This window comes from Bos grunniens, chromosome 10 (assembly GCF_055505025.1).
Source record: "Bos grunniens cultivar Pamir isolate PY7600 chromosome 10, Bosgru_T2T1.0, whole genome shotgun sequence".
NCBI classification, from domain to species: Eukaryota; Metazoa; Chordata; class Mammalia; order Artiodactyla; family Bovidae; genus Bos; species Bos grunniens.
In genome coordinates this window covers 32,580,649-32,605,256 of record NC_141174.1, presented here as the reverse complement: position 1 = coordinate 32,605,256, position 24,608 = coordinate 32,580,649, and the positions used below count along the sequence as shown (strand labels likewise).

The following is a 24,608-nucleotide window of genomic DNA, read 5'->3' as shown; positions in this document are numbered from 1 at the left end:
TGCAACCCCATGGACTATACAGTCTCTGGGATTCTCCAGGCCAGAATACTGGAGTGGGTACCCTTTCCCTTCTCCAGGAGATCTTCCCAACCCAAGGGATCAAATCCAGGTCTCCCGCACTGCAGGCGGATTCTTTACCAATTGAGCCACAAGGGAAGTCCTCTACTAAGCCAGCTGTACCCTAAATAAAAGAGAAACTGGATTATTTCAATTCAGAATTAATTAGAACAGAGAAGTAATATTTTTATACTTACAGGATGTACTATCACTCGATAGTTTTAGTCTTTAATACAGTGTCTTTCAAATTTTGACTTAATCTCCTGCATTTCTAATTTAAAATGTAGATTCCCAGCTTAGGGAATCTGAGTCTAGGCCTGGCAATCTGAATGCTAAACTAGCACCCCTGGTCGTGCTGATGAGGAAAGAGGAGTGCCCTTTGTGAAACACTGCCTAATGACTCTAGATGTTCATGCTGATGTCTGTTCTACTGTAGAATTAGAAGCACTACAGCATAGAGCTTATACTCTGGACTCAGACTTCCTGAGTTCAAATTCTAACTCTGCTGGCTATTCACTAGCTGGTGACTTTGGGCAAGATACTTAACCTTTCTGTGCTTTTCTCATCTGTAATGTAGTATCTATTCCAGAAGGTTGACAGCTTGGTTGAAGACATGTAGTGCACGTAGAACAGGACTTACACGTATTAAAAGCTATGAAAATATTAGTATCATTGGCATGACTGTCTCCAGAATGCCTCTTCTTTTTGAATACTCATGTTGTAATCTGCTCTTCTTTAACAGATAGGTATTGAATCTGCATTGGTCCTGAGCTTTAAGGACGTTGGTGAGAAAATGCTAGAGATGGTAAAGTTCTATATATAGTATTAAGGAGATAAATTAACTTACAACAATTTTTTTATTCTTCAGTGATTGTATTTAAGATAATTTCTATTTACTAAACCTAGGATTGTTTTACAAAATTTTTTTATTGATCTGCATATCGGACAACTAAATATAGTGAAGCTTATTAACCAGGATGATTTCCAATTGATAATCTTATCTATTGACAAATGAGTGTTGTAGTGAATTGGATTGCCAGCAATTCTCTTGTTTTTAAATCTAAGAGAAACTGATAATGCAAGAGCTTAGTAATCATTTATGAGCTGTGGCATCCTGATTAAAAGTAAGGGTTAAAATTAGGGGCCGTGTTGGACACACATAAAAATAATAAAATGGTTAAATTTCATGGCAAAAAACCCTGTAACTCAAATGGCAAAAGGCACTATAATTTCATCGTCCATCCTGGAAACCTTCCTCATATATTCTTGAGAAACATTTTTCTCCTTTTTATTGTACTTACATATTTATTTTATTAAATTAATACTTTAATGTTTCATATCCATAGTACTTTTGCTTTTTACCACTATTAACACTATTATTATTGATGTTATATAGAATAAGGTTTTATCTATGTAACATGCCCTCAATTTTTGCCTTTGGGCTCAGCCTTTCCACTATGCCTGTTCTAAAGAAAGATCTAACATCATCCAGGTATGCTTAATACTACTAGCTTTATTACAGAATCATGTAAAAAAAATTTTAAGTGGGAAAACTCTCCCAAGATTGTTCTTTGCTATAAAAAACAACATTGGAGAACAGTGTGGAGATTCCTTCAAAAACTGGAAATAGAACTGCCTTATGATCCAGCAATCCCACTGCTGGGCATACACACTGAGGAAAGCAGAATTGAAAGAGACACGTGTACCCCAATGTTCATCGCAGCACTGTTTATAATAGCCAGGACATGGAAGCAACCTAGATGCCCATCAGCAGATGAATGGATAAGAAAGCTGTGGTACATATACACAATGGAGTATTACTCAGCCATTAAAAAGAATACATTTGAATCAGTTCTAATGAGGTGGATGAAACTGGAGCCTATTATACAGAGTGAAGTAAGCCAGAAGGAAAAACACCAATACAGTATACTAACGCATATATATGGAATTTAGAAAGATGGTAACAATAGCCCGGTGTACGAGACAGCAAAAGAGACAGTGATGTATAGAACAGTCTTATGGACTCTGTGGGAGAGGGAGAGGGTGGGAAGATTTGGGAGAATGACATTGAAACATGTAAAATGTAAGAAACGAGCTGCCAGTCCAGGTTCGATGCACAATACTGGATGCTTGGGGCTAGTGCACTGGGACGACCCAGAGGGATGGTATGGGGAGGGAGGAGGGAGGAGGGTTCAGGATGGGGAACACATGTATACCTGTGGCAGATTCATTTTGATATTTGGCAAAACTAATACAATTATGTAAAGTTTAAAAATTAAAAAAAATTAAAAAAAAAAAAAAACAATGTTGGTCAAATAAAAAGGCCAAATTTTTAACCATGTAATTCATACGTAAACATGTAATGCAAGCCTATGGCAGAATTCAAAGATGTGTTCTACCAAAACAAACCTGTAGTGATTTAGAAGCACAAATGAGATCATAGATACTGTTTGGAGATGGGAGTGGCAGATTAAAATTTAGGTGCTTAGGACTATGAAGTTTTCTAGGCAAGTCTTACTGGTTTTGAACAGTGTTTATGAAGAAGAAATTTTAAGGGAATTATCTTTCGACAGAGTTCTCATTGCTGGTCTAGGGGGAGTTCAACTTACTGCCTCTCATTTCCCTTTCTGACATAAAGTCAACTCCATTAAGGAATAGAAGGGATGACTTTTGGACTTCTGTGATGTCGTTCGGGAGCAATTGAGTACTAATCAGCTGGAACTAAGTTTTCTGAGATGGCTTTTTATTTCCTTTCATCTTCTCTAGATTTTCTTTTTTCCCTAGAAACTTCAGTTTGTGGGAGAAATTGCTGGGGAATAATAAGTGATCCTTGGAGTATAGGGATAGTTGTCTTATTCATTATAGAGCTTAATACTTTTGTCTTTCTTCCCCTAACTAACCTGGCCGGGTTGGGTAATGGGACAGGAGGGAGATGTTGTGAGGTAGTTAGTGTATCGGTTAGTAGAGCCACTTCAGTCATGTATTCTTTCTCCCACCTGTACTGCAGCCTCCATTGACTCAGTCCTGTTTCTCTTGACTGGCTGTTCCTCAGGCCCTATATTCTGCCTGATCTATATGGTTAACTCATGTAAATACTGTCTTATAACCATCCAAGACCTCTGTGTCTCTTTGATCTGTGTTAATCCCCATTCTCTGATTTTTGTTCCTGGTCATGAAATTCTAATGGTGTTGATGCAGTTTGTAAAATTATAACCTGTTAGCAAACTGTGCCGTGAGGCTTGAATGGAAGTTTGGCTATTCCCCAGTAATAACTTTTATTAATTTCATATGGATTTTGGCTCCAAAATAACATCTATTCTAGCCCTTCTCCCCAAACCCTTAATCCCAGTGTTATCCCCTCAGTTCTCTTTTAATATATGCTTTTGCTTTTCCAACTTCTACTCTTTCAAATGTATTTCCAAAATTCTACTTTCATTTATAGCTACTCTAGCTCCAACTTCTTACAATTCTACATTAATCTTTTCATTTTTTTTTTCCTTTTGGGTTCAAGAAAGAATAGTGCTTTTTACCTCCTTGAAGGTAACTCTTCTACCTACAACTTTGATTCCCATCTCATTTCTACTCTTGACAAAGGGAGAGGGAGAAAGATGTAATCCTGAGAGATGAAAAGGATAAGTGCAGAGAAAGAAAGGGAAGGAATAGGACGAAGGGAAGAGATCTCACTTTGAGAGAGTAGAGGGGAAAGGAAAAGGTAGAAGGGGAAGGAGAAGGGGGGCAAGGGAATGAATGTGGAATACGAAGGATCATTCATTGTTATGTAAAGAATGAAGGTGGGCTCAATGATTCTTCAGGTCAGTTGTAGCCACAAATACTTCATAATTCTATTTCTTCTCAGCCCTCATCCTACTATGCTTACCAGTGTCTCCTACATTTCCCTTCACATGCCTTTCTCAGAGTCTTCACTTGGAACTGTTCCCTCCTCTGCCCTCTTTTACCACCTTTCCATCCTAGAAACAAACATTTTTGGTCTACTATCTATCCCTGAAGGGCCTATGCTATTTGGTATATATTTCGCTTTTAGTCCTTGCATCATACCTTGTAGGATTATTTCCTTATAGCCTCTCTCTTTCTCTGGAAAGTAACTGTCTAAGAGACAGTGGCCTTGTTTCATTCATCTCTGCACCACCTGCTCTCTAGCACAGCACCATAAATGGTAGTTTTCCATTAAGTGTTTATTGGATCAAATGTAAGAGGTAGTCCTTTTCTCCCATCTAGTTCAGGGGCCTTGTTAACAGTTTTCTTTCTTTTTCTATTCATTCTTAAGTAGTTGCTATGGGCCAGGTATTGTTCCAAACCTTGGAGAGAGTATGGTAAACATATCAGGTGAAATCCTTGCTTTCACAGAGCTTACATCCTTGTATACATAATAGAAAAAAGTAAATTAATTTACAGCAATTTCAGATGATGTTAGGTGCTGTGAAAAACATGAAGGGCTTTTAGAAGTCCTAGGAGTCAACAGGCAAATGCGGAGTGACTAGTACTGCTGGAAAGCCAGCATGTTGCAAGCATCCTAGTAAAGATTAGATGGGGCAGAGGTCATCAGTGAATGCTAAATGTACAGGAAATTTTAATGAGGGGCAGGATATTTGCATGGTCTTAAAGGGTCTCCTCACAGAAAGGGAAACGTAGGATAGTACCCTGATGGGATGATCAAAATTAGTGCAACCACGGAGGGCCAGATGAATACTGTGTGCCTCCAGTTGGGATTGCTGAGACCTAACCTGCATATGGTCATGGGGAAACAGCATACCAACCTAAACACAGGGGAAAGTTAACCACTGTGGATCTGGGCAAGTGAGATACAGGTATTCTTTATATTATTCTTGTAACTTTGCCCCAAGATCGAAATTCTTTCCCAATAAAAAGCAAAACATTTTTGAAAGGTATTCTTTATTTTAAAATAATGTCTGTCAATTTGTATTTCTATTAGTTTCGATTAAGAAGAACATAAAGCAGAGTGATAGTGAAGAAAGCAGGATAAGTGGTTTTGCTTCTGTAGATCATTTGGTTAGGGGAGCCCTTTTTGAAGGAATGGCATTTCCACACAGAGTGAAGGGAAGGAGAAATGTTCAAACGTTTGGGGAAGAGTATTCCATGTAGGAATATGGGAATATGAAGGAAAAATGAAGGTGTTACGGTGGGAATGAACTTGCCCGAGGAACAACAAGAAGGCCATTGTGGTTGGAGGGGAGTGTGCAAGGGATCTGTGGTAGGAACTGAAGACAGGAGACGTAGGCTGCAGACCATGTTGAGCTCTGCAGACTCTGAGAAGGAATTTGGATTTCAGTCTGAGCATGATGAGAATAAAGATAAACTGGAGGACCATAAAGAAGGCAGAGCACTAAAGAACTGATGCTTTTGAACTGTGGTGCTAGAGAAGACTCTTGAGAGTCCCTTAGACAATGAGGAAATCAAACCAATCAATCTGAAAGGAAATCAACCCTGAATCCTCATTGGAAAGACTGATGCTGAAGCTGAAGATCCAGTGCTTTGGCCACCTGATGCAAAGAGCTGGCTCGTTGAAAAAGACCCTGATGCTGGGAAAGATTGAAGGCAGAAGGAGAAGATGGTGACAGAGGATGAGATGGTTGGATGGCATCACTGATTCAGTTGACACAAACTTGGGCAAACTCCAGGAGATGGTGAGGGACTGGGAGGCTTGGCATAGTGCAGTCCATGGGGTTAGTGCAGTCCATGGGGTTGCAAGAGTTGGACACAACTTGGCAACTGAACAACAACAACAAATGAGGAGAATCCTGTGGAGGATTTGAGCTAGGAAATGACAGACTTTAATTTACATTGTTAAAAGTTTCCACCAGCTTCTAGATGGAGAACAGACCTTCGGGAGACAGTGGTGGAAATAGACTAATTGGAAGTGTGTGACTGTCCCAGTATTCCAAATGAGAGGTGATGGTGGCTTGGACCCTGGTAGAGGTGTCACGTTAAGGCTATGTATTGATGGCATATACCTAATAGAACTGAAGAATAAGTTGATTTAAAAAATTACTTACTAAGGCAAATTAGATGTAGAGTGTAATTGAAACCGGAGTCAAAGATTCAGTTCAGTTCAGTTCAGTTGCTCAGTCGTGTCCGTGACCCCATGAACTGCAGCATGCCAGGCCTCCCTGTCCATCACCAACTCCTGGAATTCACTCAGACTCATGTCCATCGAGTCAGGGATGCCATCCAGCCATCTCATCCTCTGTCGTCCCCTTCTCCTCCTGCCCCCAATCCCTCCCAGCATCAGAGTCTTTTCCAATGAGTCAACTCTTTGCATGAGGTGGCCAAAGTACTGGAGTTTCAGCTTCAGCATCATTCCTTCCAAAGAAATCCCAGGGCTGAACTCCTTCAGAATGGACTGGTTGGATCTCCTTGCAGTCCAAGGGACTCTCAAGAGTCCTCTCCAACACCACAGTTCAAAAGCATTAGTTACTCCTAAATTTCTGGTCTGAAAATTACTGGTTGAATGATAGTGCTACTTATTAAAGTTAGGAAGATTGAGGTGAAAATCAGCCATTCTGTGTAGGACACATAGGTTTTGAGAAGCCTAAAAAAACTTCAAGTGATAGGCAGTTTGTTATTAGAATTCAGTGAAGAGGTTGGGACTGGAGATAAAAAGCTGAGAGTTGACAGTATGGATGCTATTTAAAGTTGTGGTATGGATGACATCACCCAAGGATTAAGTAAAGGGAATGGGAGCATCCCTGGATTAAAATCTTGGACATCTTCAAGATTTGAAGATAGAGAAAGGAGAGGGAGCCAGCAAATGAGACATTACGCCCAGTAAATGGTTATCTCCCAGTATCAGGAAGCACCCTTGTTTGTTGTACATTTTATAGATGGAAAGCACTAATTATTCTTACTGAGTTAACATTTGCCTCTCATAACTTCTCACTTATTGGTTCTAGTTCTGTCCTATTGGGTGTTAGAAACAGGTGTTTCAATGGAACAATCTTTCAAATATTCGATAACAATTATAATCCAAAATCTACATGCTGTGTTCCTTTTGCGTTCAGTCTCTCAGTCGTCTCTGACTCTTTGTGGCCCCATGGACTGTAGCCTGCCAGGCTCCTTTGTCATTGGAACTTTCCAGACAAGAATACAGGAGTGGGTTGCCATTCCCTGCTCCAGGGGATCTTCCCACTCAGGGATCGAACCCACATCTCTTGCATTTCCTGCATTAGCAGGTGATTTTTCATTACTAGTGCTACTTGGGAAGGCCCATGTTGCTTTTACTATTTCTTATATTGTTTCCAAGCTCTTAACTAGTTGAGCACACTAGAGTGTGCTCTAGTCAATCTATCCTGCCTAGAGTTGCACTAGGATAGAACAGTCACTGCCAAATATGGTAGATTTGTTTCTTCCCCCAAACCTACAGTGATGAAACTAAAATCTTGGACATCATCAAGATTTAAAGGTAAAGAAAGGAGAGGTGCTTTATAGCTGACAAAAAACTCTCAAGTGTTGAAGTTTTCCTTCTCACAGTAAACTAGTGAATATGTAAAATGTTTTTATTAGTGTTGTTATACAGATGAGAAAGCTGAGGTTTCAGAGAGGTTAAATAGCCTCACGACTCTTGATTGTCTCAGTGTTCACAGAAGTTGTTAAAAACTGGTTTAATACTAAAGTTTTTGGTGTTCTAATAAAGCTAACCACAATTTTTTTCAGCAGCTTGGTGTCAAGCTGAGTTTTCTACTTTCTGTAGTTGATTTTTTAAATCATAATATTCCTCAACTTTAATATTATCCTGAGAAATTTCTCAGTTGGTTTTCCTATATTCATTTTGCTCCCCTATTTTATCTACCCAGAGCAAGAGTCACTGTTTAAAATATTAATCAGATCACTTGACTCCTTGCTCAGACCCCTCCAAAGACTTCTTTTTGCACCAGCCTAGAGTCTAGACTTCACATCATATCCTAAAAAGTTCTGCCTGATCTGGCCTTTGTTCTTGGAAATCATTTCAAGATATGTTTATCAGATAAAAATAGTTAATGTAATTGCTTATTTTTTTCATACATATATGTGTGTTTGTATATATATATATACACACATATATACCCATAAAAGTAAAAATGGGCAATGTCTGAAGAAATTTATATCACTATACCTAATAATAAAAATGACACCAACTCCTTTTTCTTCTTGGGTTAATCCAAGATCTAAGAAATACATTTACTAATAAATCCCAGACAAACTACCTTTGTTAATCATTTTATTAGAGTTGATTCCATGTGTTTAGAATAACTTTTAGCAGAATTGATACATTTATTCTTAATTCCTTTTGTATAAGACCAATTTTTTCATGTTTTCCTTTCCTTCTTATTACATGGGAATTCAGCTTATAAGCACAACCTGATTTTTGGATTTGATGATTAAATTTAGTCAAAACCATCATTCAGTACCGTTGCCAGTAATTTAGACTGTAAAACAATGTGTGTGAATGTGTGTGCATGAACAGCGGAGTGGAGGGGCCGGGGCAGGGGAGTGCCCATGGCTGGAAATGCTGATGACTGCATTTAGTCTGCACATCAGGCTGTAACTCCACTTCTGTTTCTCTGGTTTACTTCAGAAATGCCTTGCAAAGGATGAAAGATCTAATGCAACAGGAAAGATGTCATTAAATGTTTGGCCTCAGTTTTTAGGGGTGGGAAGCATAAAAAAAAAAATAATCAGGATAGTGCATCAAATGCAAATTGGAAAACCTGGGTTGTGTCTCAAGTATCACAGTAATTTTCACAATTCCACAGATTCATGTCTTCTAAGAAACCATTTTTTATTATAAAGATACAAAATAGATTTACTGTTTTATATTCTTTTATATTTTAGTTTATATATATTTTATATTATAAAATATGTTCAAATAATTGCATGAAAAGTGCTGTTACTTTCAGTTTCTGTGATGGGCTAGTTTATCACCTAAGAATAGTGACTACACATATAAGGCTTTCTTGGATGTGTTATTAAATTAGTAGCAAATGCAGAGGCCCAAGTTGTGCTGGAATTTCTAATGGAAAATAAGCAGTTACCTATGAATTATTTTAAGTTAGAGTGCTATTTACTATCTTTCAGAATAGCAGAACAGATGACTGTTGTGGAGTATATGCCTATAAAGTCTTAAAGTGAAATGTTATTGCCGAAAGTTATCTTAAAATCGAATTGTTAATCTTTATTATATTGTCAAGATGGACAGGTACCAAAAAAAGAAAGATGAACAGGTACTTGTTAGTGTGATGACACTCACGCAATTTAAGTCTGTAGAGAACTCTGGCACTTTTTTTGCCGTGGATATAATTACAATAATACTGTCCCATCTAATAAAGTCCGAAAAAATCATTTAGGTAGAAATGTAGTTCCAGGAGCCTGTAATTATTGCCTTCATGCTTTTCTTCCTGCATTAAAACAAATCAGACCTAAGAAGTCATGGAAATATTATGTTGGATATTTTCTAATTGCTGTGTCAGCATAATCAATCATTTTCTAAATTTACCAATTTCTTGAAATAGCTTAACCTATGTTCATAGCACTTTACAGGAAGCAGCACAAAATTAGTTTCTATGTCCTCATATATTTCTCTCAGTGTCACAAAAGTATTTATTGTATAAATGAAATATTTGTCTTTGGCAGAAAGGCCTGTACACCAAACTGCAATTAATGAATATAAGAATTAGAAAGCAAAACTTTGTTTAGTCTGAGGGAAAACAATTCTTTAAACTGTAACCACATGACTGTTTCTTGTTTGCATCAACTCTGGGTGACTGTTATTGTCTTCTCTGAATTCTCTGGGGCAGGGGCCTGACTTTGTTGAATGAACCAATTGTTTTCCTTTGTGTTGCCCATCTAGTAAGTTCCCATCTGGTTTGTATCAGACTGTTTTCACAGCCAGCAACTGCTGTCTTCTCTATATCCTGACACTTCAGGGCCCCACGCTATCAAAGCACTGCTGCCATGGCCTTGCTGGCAGGACCCATACAGCTGCGCCTCACAGCTTGGAACTATTACCCAGAGCAATGCTAACATAGAACTTGGACTGGCCCTTATTCCCACTGGTGTCGTGTGTACAGGGAGCAGAAATCCCCCTTGCCTCCCTTCCCCCCAACCCTGAAACTTACTAGTCAACAGAAATCTTTAAAGCTCTAATTTTAGGATATGAAATGGTGGTGTTCTTATTTTCTAGTGGCTTCCTGTATTTGAAAGCTCATTTTTCATTCTTTCACTCTTTTTTTCAAGTTGCCAGGTCTGGCCTTGGGGAAGTGAACTGGTCACTGTGTCACATTTAATTTTTGTTTCCAAATTTAGTTAGGCGTGACTAGATATGGCAAAATCCACTGTAAAGGATTTTACCGTATTTTCACTGTATTTTTAGTGATAGTCACAGGCCATAGTTTGATAGGAGTTTTCATTAGAAAGAATTTCCATCTCAGAAAATGAATTTTCTGTGTGTAAATTATAAAAACACTCACATTCAAACTGTTAAGTAAATATTAGGGACCTACTTTGCTTTCAGCTTTGTTTGCTATCAAATGTTGTTTATTTATTTATTTTTTTTTCAAATGTTGTTTATAAGGATGTGATAATAGTGACCTTCTAAACAATCTGTGGCCTTGCGTGATTAAAGTTATAGGAGTTACTATTGATTAAGAGTTATAGTTGAGTTTAAATGTCATTATGATGTCATTGCTTTATAGATGTAAGCTGAAAGAGCAAACTTTTTTTGGTAGTCAAAATAAGTAAATAAATGGCTTTTATAAAATGTATTGATATTTTAGAAACACTGTCAAGATTAGTTAAAATGAGATTAGTTTGAGCTTTCAATTAAATTGAATGGCTCATTGTTGTAGCATCAGGTATTCTAAGTAGTAAGTCAAACTAGATTTGTGAGAGTCAATCGAGAACAACAACAACAACCAGAACTTACCTACTTACCTTCTGCTTCTGAATAAAATGGCAGCCCACTTCAGTATTCTTGCCTGGAGAATTCCATGGACACAGGAGCCTGGTAGGCTACAGTCCATGGGGTTGCAGAGTCAGATACTACTAAGCAACTTTCCCTTTTTTTCACTTTCTGAGTAATTTCAGCTCATGGTTGTTTCAAAATTTTAAGAAAAGAAATAGGAATTTGTCTTTGCAGTCAGCAATGTGGCCTGTTGCCGATGCTAACTTGATGTGAAGGGCTGGCTGGTACAGTCAGTTACGTGGCGTTTCATTCATTGGAAAACAGTCTAACACAATAAGATGAAACTAACCTTATGGCAGAAAGTGAAGAAGAACTAAAGAGCCTCTTGAGGAAAGTGAAAGTGGAGAGTGAAAAAGTTGGCTTCAAGCTCAACATTCAGAAAACGAAGATCATGGCATCTGGTCCCATCACTTCATGGCGAATAGATGGGCCAACAGTGGAAACAGTGGCTGACTTCATTTTTCTGGGCTCCCAAATCACTGCAGATGGTGACTGCAGCCATGAAATTAAAAGACGCTTACTCCTTGGAAGGAAAGTTATGACCAACCTAGACAGCATATTAAAAAGCAGAGACATTACTTTGTCAACAAAGGTCCATCTAGTCAAGGCTATGGTTTTTCGTGGTCATGTATGGATGTGAGAGTTGGACTATAAAGAAAGCTGAGCGCCGAAGAATTGATGCTTTTGAAATGTGGTGTTGGAGAAGACTCTTGAGAGTCCCTTGGACTGCAAAGAGATCCAACCAGTCAATCCTAGAGGAGATCAGTCCTGGGTGTTCATTGGAAAGACTGATGTTGAAGCTGAAACTCCAATATTTTGGCCACCTGATGCGGAGAGCTGACTCATTTGAAAAGACCCTGATGATAGGATAGATTGGAGGCAGGAGGAGAAGGGGACGACAGAGGATGAGATGGTTGGATGCCATCACCGACTCAATGGACATGAGTTTGGGTAAACTCTGGAAGTTGGTGATGGACAGGGAAGCCTGGCCTGCTGTGGTTCATGGGGTCACAGAGTCGGACATGACTGAGCGACTGAACTGAACTGAACTAAACCTTTTAATTGATGAAACTAACCTGTTGAATTTTTTTTGACTTCAACCTTTTATGGAAGTATAATATACATACGGAAAAGTACACATAGCTGTACAGCTGAAGGAACTTTCAGAAACTAAGCACACTCAGGTATTCAAGAAACAATATTGCCAGCATCTCCAAAGCCCCTTCACGTTCCCTTTTAGACACAGCTTCCACCCCCAGAAAGATAACCACCATTCTGACTCTTTTTGTTCTGACTTCTAGCAGCATAGATTAGTTCTCTTGGCTTTGTACTTAAAAAAAATGAAATCACACTGAATGTATGGCTTCTTTCATGGGGCAAACCTATTGTAATTTTTAAGATTCCTTTAGTTTTCAAACCATTATGGCATGCTTTTATAAAGAATTATCTGAGAGGAATTTGTTTTAGTAGCTGTGTCACAGGCTGTTCAACCAGCAGGAAGTGTCTTACCGATAAAGTTGTCTACTAAAACATCGAGTCTCTCTGTTTGCAACCAGATTTTAATGCTGGAATGTCCCTCTAGACATTCCTGCCACTAAAAGGCAGGAACTCTCTTTGTCATTACACTGCTCAGTAAGCACTTAAATAGTTTTTAATGAGCCTTAATAACTAAGTGTACATTATTCAAATAAATCATAGTCTGCATTCAGAATAGGTGGGTCATCTATTTTCTGAATTACCAATCAGCTTCCTGTCAGTTGAATATAAGCTTTTATGCTGCCAAGATACTATTTCTGAAAATGCTATTATTGGCAAGAGTTGTATACCTATTAGAGATGCAGCCAATGAGTAACATATTTGTTTGAAAAGTATTAACTTCTATATCTAATAATATTCCTAATAGCCCCCTTTTTTCCTTCAGTGAGCACGCTAGTATAAAAGTTCCAGCTATTCTGATTGTTACTAATTTTAGATTTCTGCTTGTTAGATTTGGTTTCAAATTCTGGGTGTCACTCATTTAAAAACTCTTGTTTTGTGGGTTAAAAAAATTCCTGTTTTGGAGGCCGTCATCTTTATATCCTTGTTTTGCAGTTAACAGTCCTATAGTACTGCATGGTTTTCTTAAATACATAAAGAATTTGCTTAAAACAGTAATATAATGATCTACAGGTTTAAGTATTGCTATACTAGTGGTTCTTACTAAAGATAGTATTACAGAGTGGAAGATAAATTTTCAACCAAAAATAAAATTTTTATAATACAGGAGTAAAACATAAAGCCTACGTTCCTATCCTTTTAAAAGTACCACTTTTTGAAATACGATGACTTGCTTTCATGTTGACACCATATAGCTACAAGATTTTGAAAGACCATTTAAAGTGCTGAAATACAGTGAATGTTTGGAAGAAGTATAGCGTACAGGTGGCACAATCCCCGTGCCCTCAGTGTGCCCTCATTTAAAGCTTTTTCAGGAGTATCCCTACTTTTCCAGCCTTCAATTCTATTTTTAGATCTAAGATCATTTGTTTTTATTCCATGGTAGTTTTAAACATTTAAATAAAGTTAACACATTTGCGTTTTGTGGTGAAGCTAAAAGGATAAATTACATTCACAGGTAATTTATGACTCAATTTTTGGTCAATACTACCCCCTCGGAATTTCCATAGAAATGTTAATAGAAATCTATAGATAAAATATTTAGAAATTTTTTCTTCATTCTTTTACTTGAATACCAATGAATATTATGTTTCTTCAGTTTTGAACAGCAGGGTGAGGAAGTGTAAGGACTAACAAACTTGATAGACAGCTTTCAAATCCTGTTGCCATGGTGTGGGTTGTGTTTGCTCCCTTCATTGTCACTACAGAGCGCAGTATACCAACTCCCAGTAAACCCTTTTGCCCGCAAGTGAGAATTATGAGGCAGCTACTTAGTATAGGAAAAAGTGACAATGGTTAACTCTGGTATTGACAGAGCGGTCTTTTTTTCCCCATTAGAAATCATTGTAGAAGTATTCTCTCCTAGTTTGGGTAAAGGGGAGTTTTGTTTATGGTTATAGTAACAATGAAAATAGGTAATAGCTACATTTATGTGTACTTCCTTTATGTCATGTACTCTGCTAAGATCTTTAATCAATCCAGTTAGGTAGGTAATGTTAATAGTAGTCTTACTTCACATTTGACGAACCTGAGGCTCAAAGAAGTTACATATTTTGCCCAAGGTTACACACTTAATAAATGATAGAGCTGGGAGTCAAACCAAGTCCAATTCTGAAATCAACGGCTATGCTCTTGAACATACTATATATTTCCTTCCTTCATAACTCTTTTTTAAAAAGTAGAGCAGATAATTTCTGATTATTCTTACAGGTCTCAATAGCTCAATATCTACCAAGATACATCCTAGTAGAAGAATATGAAAATGTTGGGTGGTGGGGAAAGAACCTTTTCTTACGAGTTGTAGTTCCACAGCTAACTTGTGACGTTGATTTCTTTGTCAGTGAACCTTTCTGAATTGTGATTTCCTTATTAGTAAAAATGAGATAATCTCTGAGCTCCCTTACAGCTCTACTGCTCTAATATGTGATCAGTATTTTTTTTTCTTTTTCTTAAACAAAAAATCTCCCTGTCAAAATATGTTTTGGAAAGATTGCTTTAATGAGAGCAATTCTTTTGTCAATTGGAAAAAGTTAGAAAAAATCATAGGCTAAATAATAATAAAACAACCATTTGCTGAGTGCCTCTGTGGGCACTGCTCTAGGTTATTTAATTTACATATATCATTCTTGTTCACGATCATGAGAAATCTGTGAGCTAGAAGAGAAGATGGAAACACAAAGTGGTGATACTTCAGTGTGGTGTTTCTCCCAGACCTCACGCAAGTCGGGACTATGATTTGCATTCAGGTAGCTTAGTCTCTGAATCTGTGCTCTTAGCCACAAGCTTTCAGCTGTCTCTCTAATAAGAGTGTCTGGTTATTATTTACTTGCCAAAATTTTTTTATCTTACATACCAGTATAGTAGGAACAGAAAAAAAGTAGGTTCTTTTTCTTAGCTTCCACCCTGTTTTGTTTAGTCTGAAAGGGGATGGTGTTGCTTATTTCTTACTATAACACAATAGGTAAGTTTGAATTCTGGGCTTTCAGGCAACCACTTCAGAGAAAACTGCCTCTTAATTTACTTGCTACAAACAAGCGGTTCTTCAGTGGAAGGGATCTCTGAGCTAGTATTGATACCTTTGTTTCTGTGTTTGTATACCAGATTCTATAGACTCTGAATTACAGAATCTGAAAAACGCCTAGCAGTAAGTTTTGTCCCCTCGCTCAGAAACTTAAAGGCAGAGGAAAAGTGAACGTGCTGCTAAGTCGCTTCAGTCATGTCCGACTCTGTGTGACCCCATAGACGGCAGCCCACCAGGCTCCGCTGTCCCTGGGATTCTCCAGGCGAGAACACTGGAGTGGGTTGCCATTTCCTTCTCCAGTGCATGAAAGTGAAAAGTGAAAGAAGTCGCTCAGTCGTGTCCGACTCTTTAGCGACCCAATGGACTGCAGCCTACCAGGCTCCTCGGTCCATGGGATTTGCCAGGCAAGAGTACTGGAGTGGGCTGCCATTGCCTTCTCCAAAGTGAACATATATAGTATCTAATAGTAACACCATAGTAAGCGCTACTCCCTCTCCCTCCTCACTGCATCCCAGAGTACCGGGTTGAGCTCCCTGTGTTAAAAAGCAACTTCCTGCTATCTATCTGTTTTACATATGGTTATGTATATGTTTCAGTGCTACTCTCTAAATTTGTCCCACTCTCTCTCCACACTGTGTCCACAACTCTGTTCTGGATGTCTGTGTTTCTATTTCTGTCCTGCAAATAGGTTCATCAGTACCATTTTTCTAGATTCCATATATATGCTTTAATATACAGTATTTGCTTTTCTTTTTCTGACTTACCTCACTCTGTATAACAGGCTCTGGATTCATCCACCTCTCTGGGGACCCATCTTGCCCTGTTAGTGGGAGTGTAAATTAATATAGCTACTATGGAGAACAGTATGGAGATTCCTTAAAAAACTAAGAATAAAACTGCCATATAACCCAACAATCCCACTACTGGGCATATACCTCAGAAAAATCATAATTGTAAAAGACACATGTACCCAGTGTTCACTACAACGCTATGTAAAATAGCCAGGATATGGAAGCAACATAGATGTCTGTTGACAGATGAATGGATAAGGAAGTTATGGTACATATATACAATGGAATATTACTCAGCTGTAAAAAGGAACAGATTTGAGTCCATTCTAGTGAGGTGGATAAACTTCATTTATAATGATTAAATCCTTAAGTAAGCGAATCTGTGAAAACTTTTAGCTTTGGAAGAAATGGCCCATGAGCTTCTCTTATTTAATACAAATAATTATGCAACTTCTCTCATGATCCTTTTCCCTAATTTTTGATGCATAAAGATAATAATCCATTAGGTAAAGTATTATTCTATTGACAGTCATTAAAATTCAGCTGTTTAATTTCGTTTTTTACATTAAGGCCACGAGGTCAGGCTTCTGTTTGCCTGGTTTTATGAAACTAACTGTGGAAGTGCATTTAGTTTGTGGATTTGTTTGTTTGTTTGTTTGTTTGTTTGTTTTTAAGTGGAAGAAACCATGATTATGCTTCACTGATTTTCTTATGAAAAAAAATTTTTATCTGTAGCTTCACCAGGTGATACGGATCAGACACAAATTGAGCCCAGTCTATACCTCACATCTTTATTTACAGGTAAGATTTTTTACTTTAAATGTTTCAATTTTTTTTTCATTTCCTTCTTTCTCATAATAATCAACACAGTAGAAACAATAATTCCAATTTTTTATTCTTCTAAATATCTCCAAATTCATCCCAAGTATAAAATTCCCTTCATACACTAAACTCAACTCTCCAAAAGTTAGGGGACCAAAAAATCTATCATTTCCTCTATGAAAGTTTATAAAATGTTGAATTAAAAGGCTGCAGGTGTGGTATTCAGAGCACCGAGGCTAGTACTCCAGATAATTCCATCTGGGGGAGGTTATTTGTTGGGACAGGACACTGTTTAAACTTTGAAGTCAGTTTTAAACAAAGTGAAGCAGCTGGAACCTGGCATAAGAAGAAACAAATCTTTCACATTAGCTATTGCTTTTGGAGAAAAAAAGATTTGGAGTTGTTTTTACAGGTGCCGATACATTTATTCTTTCTATAGGAACTGCTGTATTTTTATCTTAAATTATAAATTTAAAAATAAGCATTTGTCAACTCATTTAAAAAACAGAAGCAATCGTAAACTTAAGAAATGTAATAGGATTTATATGTCTAAAACACATTTTGGGATGAGACTATAAAACATTTAAATCACTTTTACACTTGAAAGTAAGGAAAGAAATGTTTAATAGTGACTAATTGTGTGAAGCAGAGGCAAATCTAAATTTTCATACTATGTACTTAACATCAAATGACCAGACATCATCTTCATCAAAACTTGTAGTATTTGTTCTCAAGCACTCAAGCTATGATTGCAAAATCTGCAGGGCTGGGTTAAGTATGTGAGGAGAATTGAATACAGCAGGATAGTTTAGCAGCTGCTTAAGCAAGGAATTTAAGCAAGAGTAGATGAGCCCAGAGTGGACAGGAAAAATGCTTCAAGAACTCAATAAAGCACAGCTGAAATACTGTAACATTTTCATAGACAGCTGGGAAGCAACTGTGTTGCTGGAACTCAGGGCTAATCTTAAAGACAAGATCTGGTCAGCATGAATCTAAGCAAGCTGTTAGCCATGAGGAACCACAGACTGTCTAGGCAGAAACAAATCAGCTTGGTCCAGCAATCATTTTAAGGCCCAGCATGTACTAGCATTATGCTGCAACTTTGCAGAATACAAAGGTAAACAAGACAAAGTTGGTTTGCTCATAGGGTACATTTAATAGGAGCAGTAGACCTACAAACAAATAATAAGAATATGAATCACAGTCCATGCTTTTAAAGAATCTATTGTCCAAAGGAAGTTATAGACATGTAAATAATTGCAATGCAATTTCCTAAGTGCTGCAGTGGAGTTGCCATCCTGAGACTAAGGCATCAACAGTGTACAGGAGAGGAGCCCATGTATTTCACCACAGTGGCTGGAAAAACAACCCAGAGAATGTGCTTCATCTGCACATGTTCCTAAGTGTTTAGGGTCTGCAGACTCCTGAGAAACACTGATAGCTATGACTGCCTGACTCCCTTCCAGACTGTATTTATGTGAATACATATAAATATGAAAGGATTTCCTATGAAAGTAATTTGCATATGATTTCAGGGTATTCATAGATCCATGATCACCCATCCTTGGACTTTAGGTTAAGATCCTTCATGTACTTAGGTTAAAGATTATTACAGTTTTTGTTACCTTTTTCATTTTATTTTTAAATGAGTTTATAAGAAACCCATCCTTATATGCACAAAGAAATACCCAAATCCAAACAATTTAAAGTCAATGTACTATCTATTCATCTACTCATAGAAGAATCCCATAACTTTATTTATGTGGCTTATGCCACATGCAGTTACTGAATCCAAGTAAGGAGTATCCGGTGCTGCATTCTTCTGTGAAGTTCCTGAGGAATTTTTTTCTTCTTTTCTCTACTTGTCTCATGTTGTTTTAGGAGAGAATGCTTTGTTTGGATTCCTCTCAGTTTGCAAATAACAGAGACATAATAATGGGTTACCGGCTGTTTGAAGATTAGAGTCAGAATCTAAAACTTACTGATGAAATGGATTATCTAAACCTAAAAAACTTTTAGAAAGTTATATATATATGTGTATTTTTAAAAAACAATACATGTACAATATATAGGCAGATTCTTAAATGGACATTAAAAGTCTTGCATTATTGCTTTATTAGAGTAAATTAATTTTAGATTTTCTGTTCGTTAGTCTTATAAGAAGGTAACAGAAAACAGAGTTTCTTTATGAATTTTAAATACTTTTAAAGCAAAAAAATGAATTTCAAATGTCTAGAAAGTATATTAAAGCCTGTCTTAGGACGCTTCAAATACATGGTCCCGCTCAATGACATCTCTGGCTTAAATGCATGCTGGGTTAAATGACGTACTGCCTACCCACGGAATCAGGGAATAGTTTTCCTTTTTTTAAAACAAATCTGAAAACAGCTGTTGAAACAATTACATCATAGAGTAATGATATGACTGTGGAAATTTAAAAAGTCAAGCTTTGAAACCATCAAACTACATTAATAGAGGTAGAAATTTTATGTTTGCTTTAATGATGATTTATTAAGATATTATGTCTTTTCTTAAAAAAATTAAACTCTGTGAGGACCATAACTGGATATGAATGTTATACTTTTTGCCTGTTAACAGTGATGCTTTTTAAAAAATGTTTCCAGCCTAAAAAGTTCACTTTTAAAGTTCTAAAACTCAGATTTTGCTTGTATAAATGAGCACTTCAAAAAATCTTTCCAAAATGTACATTAACAAACCCTTTAGATAAGATGATACATTTTATTTGATTAAAAACACAATTACTAGAGTTAAAATTAGCATAATTATTTGGAGGCCCTCTGGAACTGTGGGGTTTTTTCCTTAGTGTATTTCAGTGACACATTCTTACCCCTCTCTCATAAGTTGACCTACCTTTTGCAGCCAAGCCTTAGGATAGTTTCTTTCCAGTTTCTTAAAAGCAAGTGCTAATCTGTGTTAAGTGCTTTTTGTGTGCCAGCACTATTCAAAACACTTTATATACATTATCCCATTTAATCCTCACTAAACCCTTGGAGGTATTGGAGAAGGAAATGGCAGCCCACTCCAGTGTTCTTGCCTGGAGAATCCCAGGGACGGGGAAGCCTGGTGGGCTGCTGTCTATGCGGTCACACAAAGTCAGACACGACTGATGCGACTTAGCCCCAGCAAACCCTTGGAGGTAGGTACTCTAACCTATATTATGTAGGTGAAGAAACAAGGGTTTTGAAAATCATGTGTAACTTTCTCAAAGTCCCTCAATACTTATTCTTCCTCTTGTACTAAGTTGCTTCAGTCATGTCCAACTCTGCAGTTCCATGGCCTGTAGCCCTCCGGCTCTTCTGTCCATGGGATTTCCCAGGCAAGAATGGAGTGGGTTTTCATTTCCTCCTCCAGGGGATCTTTCCCACCCAGGGATTGCACCTGGGTCTCTTATGTCTCCTGCATTGGCGAGTGGGTTCTTTACCACTATAGCACTCATCACAGCCTGACACAGTATGTTTGTTTCCTTATTTGTTTGTCATTTGCTCTTTACACCTATCTGAAATATGGTATCAGTGAGATTAGAGCTTTTCTTCTCTTCAAAATCTCCAGAGTCTAGAACAGTGCCTGTTCTGGAACATAGTAGGTGCTCAGTTGATAGTTGTTGAGTGAACGAGTGGATGTGCCCAGCTCTGCCGTGTCACAGAATCCACATTCTTACTCCTCCCCTTCCCTTTTTACTCCTTTCCACATGAAAGCCTTACTGACAGTCTGGATGGGACCATTCCCAGGTGACTGAACAGTAGACTTCATTTGGGTCCCAGCCTTGACCAATCATAAAGGGATTTGTGCTTGAAACTTTATCACTGCTCCTCTCTTTAGGTGCCCCTACCATTACATACCACTTCTAAAATGGAATTTCTCTCAACCACCTTAAAAATAATGATTTTTATGTGGGTAATTAATGTATTTGGTATCAGGCAGAAAGCGATGAGTATGAATTAGTTGAATTATACTAGACTCTTTCTTGAAAACCATCTCTTACCTTATGTGACTCTTCAGTTTTGGATCTCCTTATCTAACATTTCCCTTTTGTGTTCCTCTGTTTTCTCTTTATTCACTTTTCTTTATCCTCTTATTTCTGTTATCATTTATTTTATTTCCTTCATTGCCTTCCACATCTTTTAAGTCCTAGCTCAACTGTTGCTTTCACTTAACTTAAACCAAGTATTCCTCTATATGTTTACTTCCACTACTAGGTTTTAAGCTTCTTGAAGATGAGGACTGTTTCTTTCTCACCTGTGTATCTTCTTAACACCATCTTGGCTCCACACATGCAATAGACTTTTATAGATGTTTAGTTAGTGTGCATATGCATCTGGAAAGGCCCACTCTGATATCTCTCTGCCTCAGTTACCTTTACCTTGTCTTTCTTCCAGAATTACTATCAGGATGAGATAAGATGATGTGGAAAAGATTTTTGCAAAATTTTAATTGCTGTATAAATATAAGATAGTAATTACAAGAATTAACATAACTTTATAATAATTGAATATGTTCCTTGAGACTTGGTGAAAGTGGAGAGTGAAAGTGGAGAGTGGAAAAGTTGGCTTAAAGCTCAACATTCAGAAAATGAAGATCATGGCATCCGGTCCCATCACTTCATGGGAAATAGATGGGGAAACAGTGGAAACAGTGTCAGACTTTATTTTTCTTGGCTCCAAAATCACTGCAGATGGTGACTGCAGCCGTGAAATTAAAAGACGCTTACTCCTTGGAAGGAAAGTTATGACCTACCTAGATAGCATATTGAAAAGCAGACGTTACTTTGCCAACAAAGGTTCGTCTAGTCAAGGCTATGGTTTCTCCTGTGGTCATGTATGGATGTGAGAGTTGGACTGTGAAGAAGGCTGAGTGCCGAAGAATTGATGCTTTTGAACTGTGGTGTTGGAGAAGACTCTTTGAGAGTCCCTTGGACTGCAAGGAGATCCAACCAGTCCATTCTGAAGGAGATCAGCCGTGGAATATCTTTGGAAGGAATGATGCTGAAGCTGAAACTCCAGTACTTTGGCCACCTCATGCAAAGAGTTGACTCATTGGAAAAGACTCTGATGCTGGGAGGGATTGCGGGCAAGAGGAGAAGGGGACGACAGAGGATGAGATGGCTGGATGGCATCACTGACTCGATGGACATGAGTCTGAGTGAATTCCAGGAGTTGGTGATGGACAGGGAGGCCTGGCGTGCTGCGATTCATGGGGTCGCAAAGAGTCGGACACGACTGAGCGACTGATCTGATCTGATCTGATCTTGAGACTTGGAAACTTCTTCAAGGTCCCCCCACCAAAAACAAATAACAGCTGTTGTTACATCATTGAACAATCTAATCGGTAATCTAATGCTCAGAGTAGAAAATAAAGGTACATGTAAAGCAGTTGTGTGAAATTGGATAACAGAGAAAAGAAGAATGTCTGGTAACAGTGTAGTATTTGACAGATATGTGAGTAATGGAAGGAATGAAATTTTTTCTTAATTGAGGAAAGATAGCATTTAAATTTACAGGTTGACCAGTAATTTTGTTCTCAAGCCTTAGTTGTACCCTGTGTTGGTTTTTACTTTATTGACAAGGTAAACTCTGGTCTTGGATTACTACTCTTGGTTACTTGAGTATTCTACATCATGGCTTTGTAAAATGTCAGAATATTTAAATGCTTATGTACTATGAAGTTTTTTTTTAAGTCCTTATTGTTTCTTAATTTTAATTTTTATCATATCCTGACAGAGCCAGATATCAAGAATTCTTTTCCTATTTAAAATACTTATTTAAAATGACATAAGAATTGCTTTCTTCTTAGAGGATTATGCTGGTGCATTAGTTTGTGATATTGATATAATGATACCAAATCTTATTTCCCTTTCCTCTTTTATGAAAAAAAAAAAAAAAGAAATTGATGTAAGTAACAAACAGGAATGATAATATTAAAGTAATCATTTTTGGACATCAGAATATGAAAGGAATCTGTCTTTTACAAATATTTTGATCATCTTGGACAGCTATGATTGAGTCATCATTGAAATCTCCAAAACTGACTTCTTCTACTGTGGTCCCTATAAAAGTCTGATGGAAATTTTCACTTTATTACTATAGAAACTATTTTAAAGACTGTTATAAAGTCAATTACAATGACTGTTGACTCACAGATATCCGTAAGATTATTTAAGATGATTTGCCTTTAAGATGCTTATTATTATGATTATATGGTAAATCCATGAAATTTGAAATGAGGGTTTTTGTGGTCTTAAACAGTACCAAGTTGGCATTCTTTATATTCTTAGGTAATGTGCTTTTTAAACTTAGAGGAATGAATTAGGCTATCGGCAGATAGATACACATATGTAGTCAACTCTTTTTTTTTTTTTTTCTTTGTAAACATATTAATGAATTCTTCATTTCAAACTGCCTTCCCTGCTTGGTCTTACCTACCGTTTATCATCTGTAACATGACTTTGGGCACTTGTATTCTGTCTTAGTCCATTCAGGCTATTATAACAAAATACTGTAGACTGAGTGGCTTTTAGACAACAGAAATGTATTTCTCACAGTTCTGGAGGCTGGTCGTCCCAAGATAGAGGCACCTCTTCCTCGTTCTGTGTCCTCACACGGTAGAAGGGGCTGGCAAGCTCTCTGGGGCCTCTTTCATAAAGGCACTAATCTTGTATATGAGGGCTCCACTCTCTTGACCTAAGCACCTCCCAAAGGTCACACTTTTTAATACCACCATACTAGGCATTAGGACTTTAACATATAAATTTGGGGAGACATAAACATTCAGAAACTCCAGTACTTTGGCCACCTCATGCGAAGAGTTGACTCACTGAAAAAGACTCTGATGCTGGGAGGGATTGGGGGCAGGAGGAGAAGGGGACGACAGAAGATGAGATGGCTGGATGGCATCACTGACTTGATGGACTTGAGTCTGAGTGAACTCCGGGAGTTGGTGATGGACAGGGGGGCCTGGCGTGCTGCGATTCATGGGGTCGCAAAGAGTCGGACACAACTGAGCGACTGATCTGATTTGATCTGAAACATTCAGATCATAACATATACTTGTAAAATATTGTCTCTAATTGTCTGGGAGTGGGTATGGAAAGAAGGGTGATTTTTATCTCTCTGACAAGATCTGAGCACCTTGAGAAAAGAATTTATCCCAAATGCAATTCTCTTTTTGATCCCCAGTATTAAGTACTCAGGTACACTTCTTTAACTGAATGAGTTTCTCATTTTACAGGTGGTAAAGCGGTTCCACTCTTCACTTCTCAAACATCACCTGCCAAGATGTCTGTGACACTACCCTCAGTGAACCTGGAAGACTGCTCACAGTCTCTGAGCGTGGGCACTGTCCAGGGGGACGTGGACTCCTCAGGAGCAGATACCTTCTGAGTGCGAAGTGAGAGCCAGTACAATACTTGTCTGCTGGTTTTGAGGTCATTTTCCTTGGGCGTAAAGCCATCTCTCAGGCTCTTTTGGTCCTTCAACATATTCAGAAAAACAATTTTAAATTTTGTATTGAAGTGGAAAGCGTAATTTGGCTATTTGGGTAACATTTTTAAATAAAAGAATTTAAATGGATATCATTGTGAGTCTTGTGTTATTTCTTAGAATCCTAAGGCAGCTATGGAGTAGTGGAAAGGGCAGAACTTTTGATATCCAAAAATTTACAGATATAATGATCTGTACTTAGTTGTGAAATTAAGTTGCTCGGTGTTATTCATCCCAAATTTTGTATAAGAGCAAATAATTGGTACCAATCTAATGCCTCTCAATAAGGA

At 37.7% G+C, this 24,608-nt stretch overlaps 1 protein-coding gene across 29 annotated transcripts in view; it reads left to right on the top strand.

The window, feature by feature from the left end:
* KIAA0586 (KIAA0586 ortholog) overlaps nucleotides 1-24,408 on the top strand; it is a 133,980-nt gene extending 109,572 nt beyond the window's left edge. For 19 of the 29 annotated variants that reach the window (XR_015134305.1, XR_015134307.1, XR_015134304.1 and 16 more), the window contains 2 exons: nucleotides 16,736-16,801; nucleotides 24,068-24,408. Coding sequence is in view for 21 of the 29 variants with exons in the window: in XM_086320476.1 (XP_086176602.1) it covers nucleotides 16,736-16,801; nucleotides 24,068-24,219 (218 nt within the window). In the remaining 8 variants the exon portion in view is untranslated. The remainder of the gene's footprint in view (nucleotides 1-16,735; nucleotides 16,802-24,067) is intronic. The other 10 variants (XR_015134308.1, XR_015134306.1, XR_015134302.1 and 7 more) reach the window with 1 other exon arrangement.
* The last annotated feature ends 200 nt before the right edge of the window (nucleotides 24,409-24,608 follow it).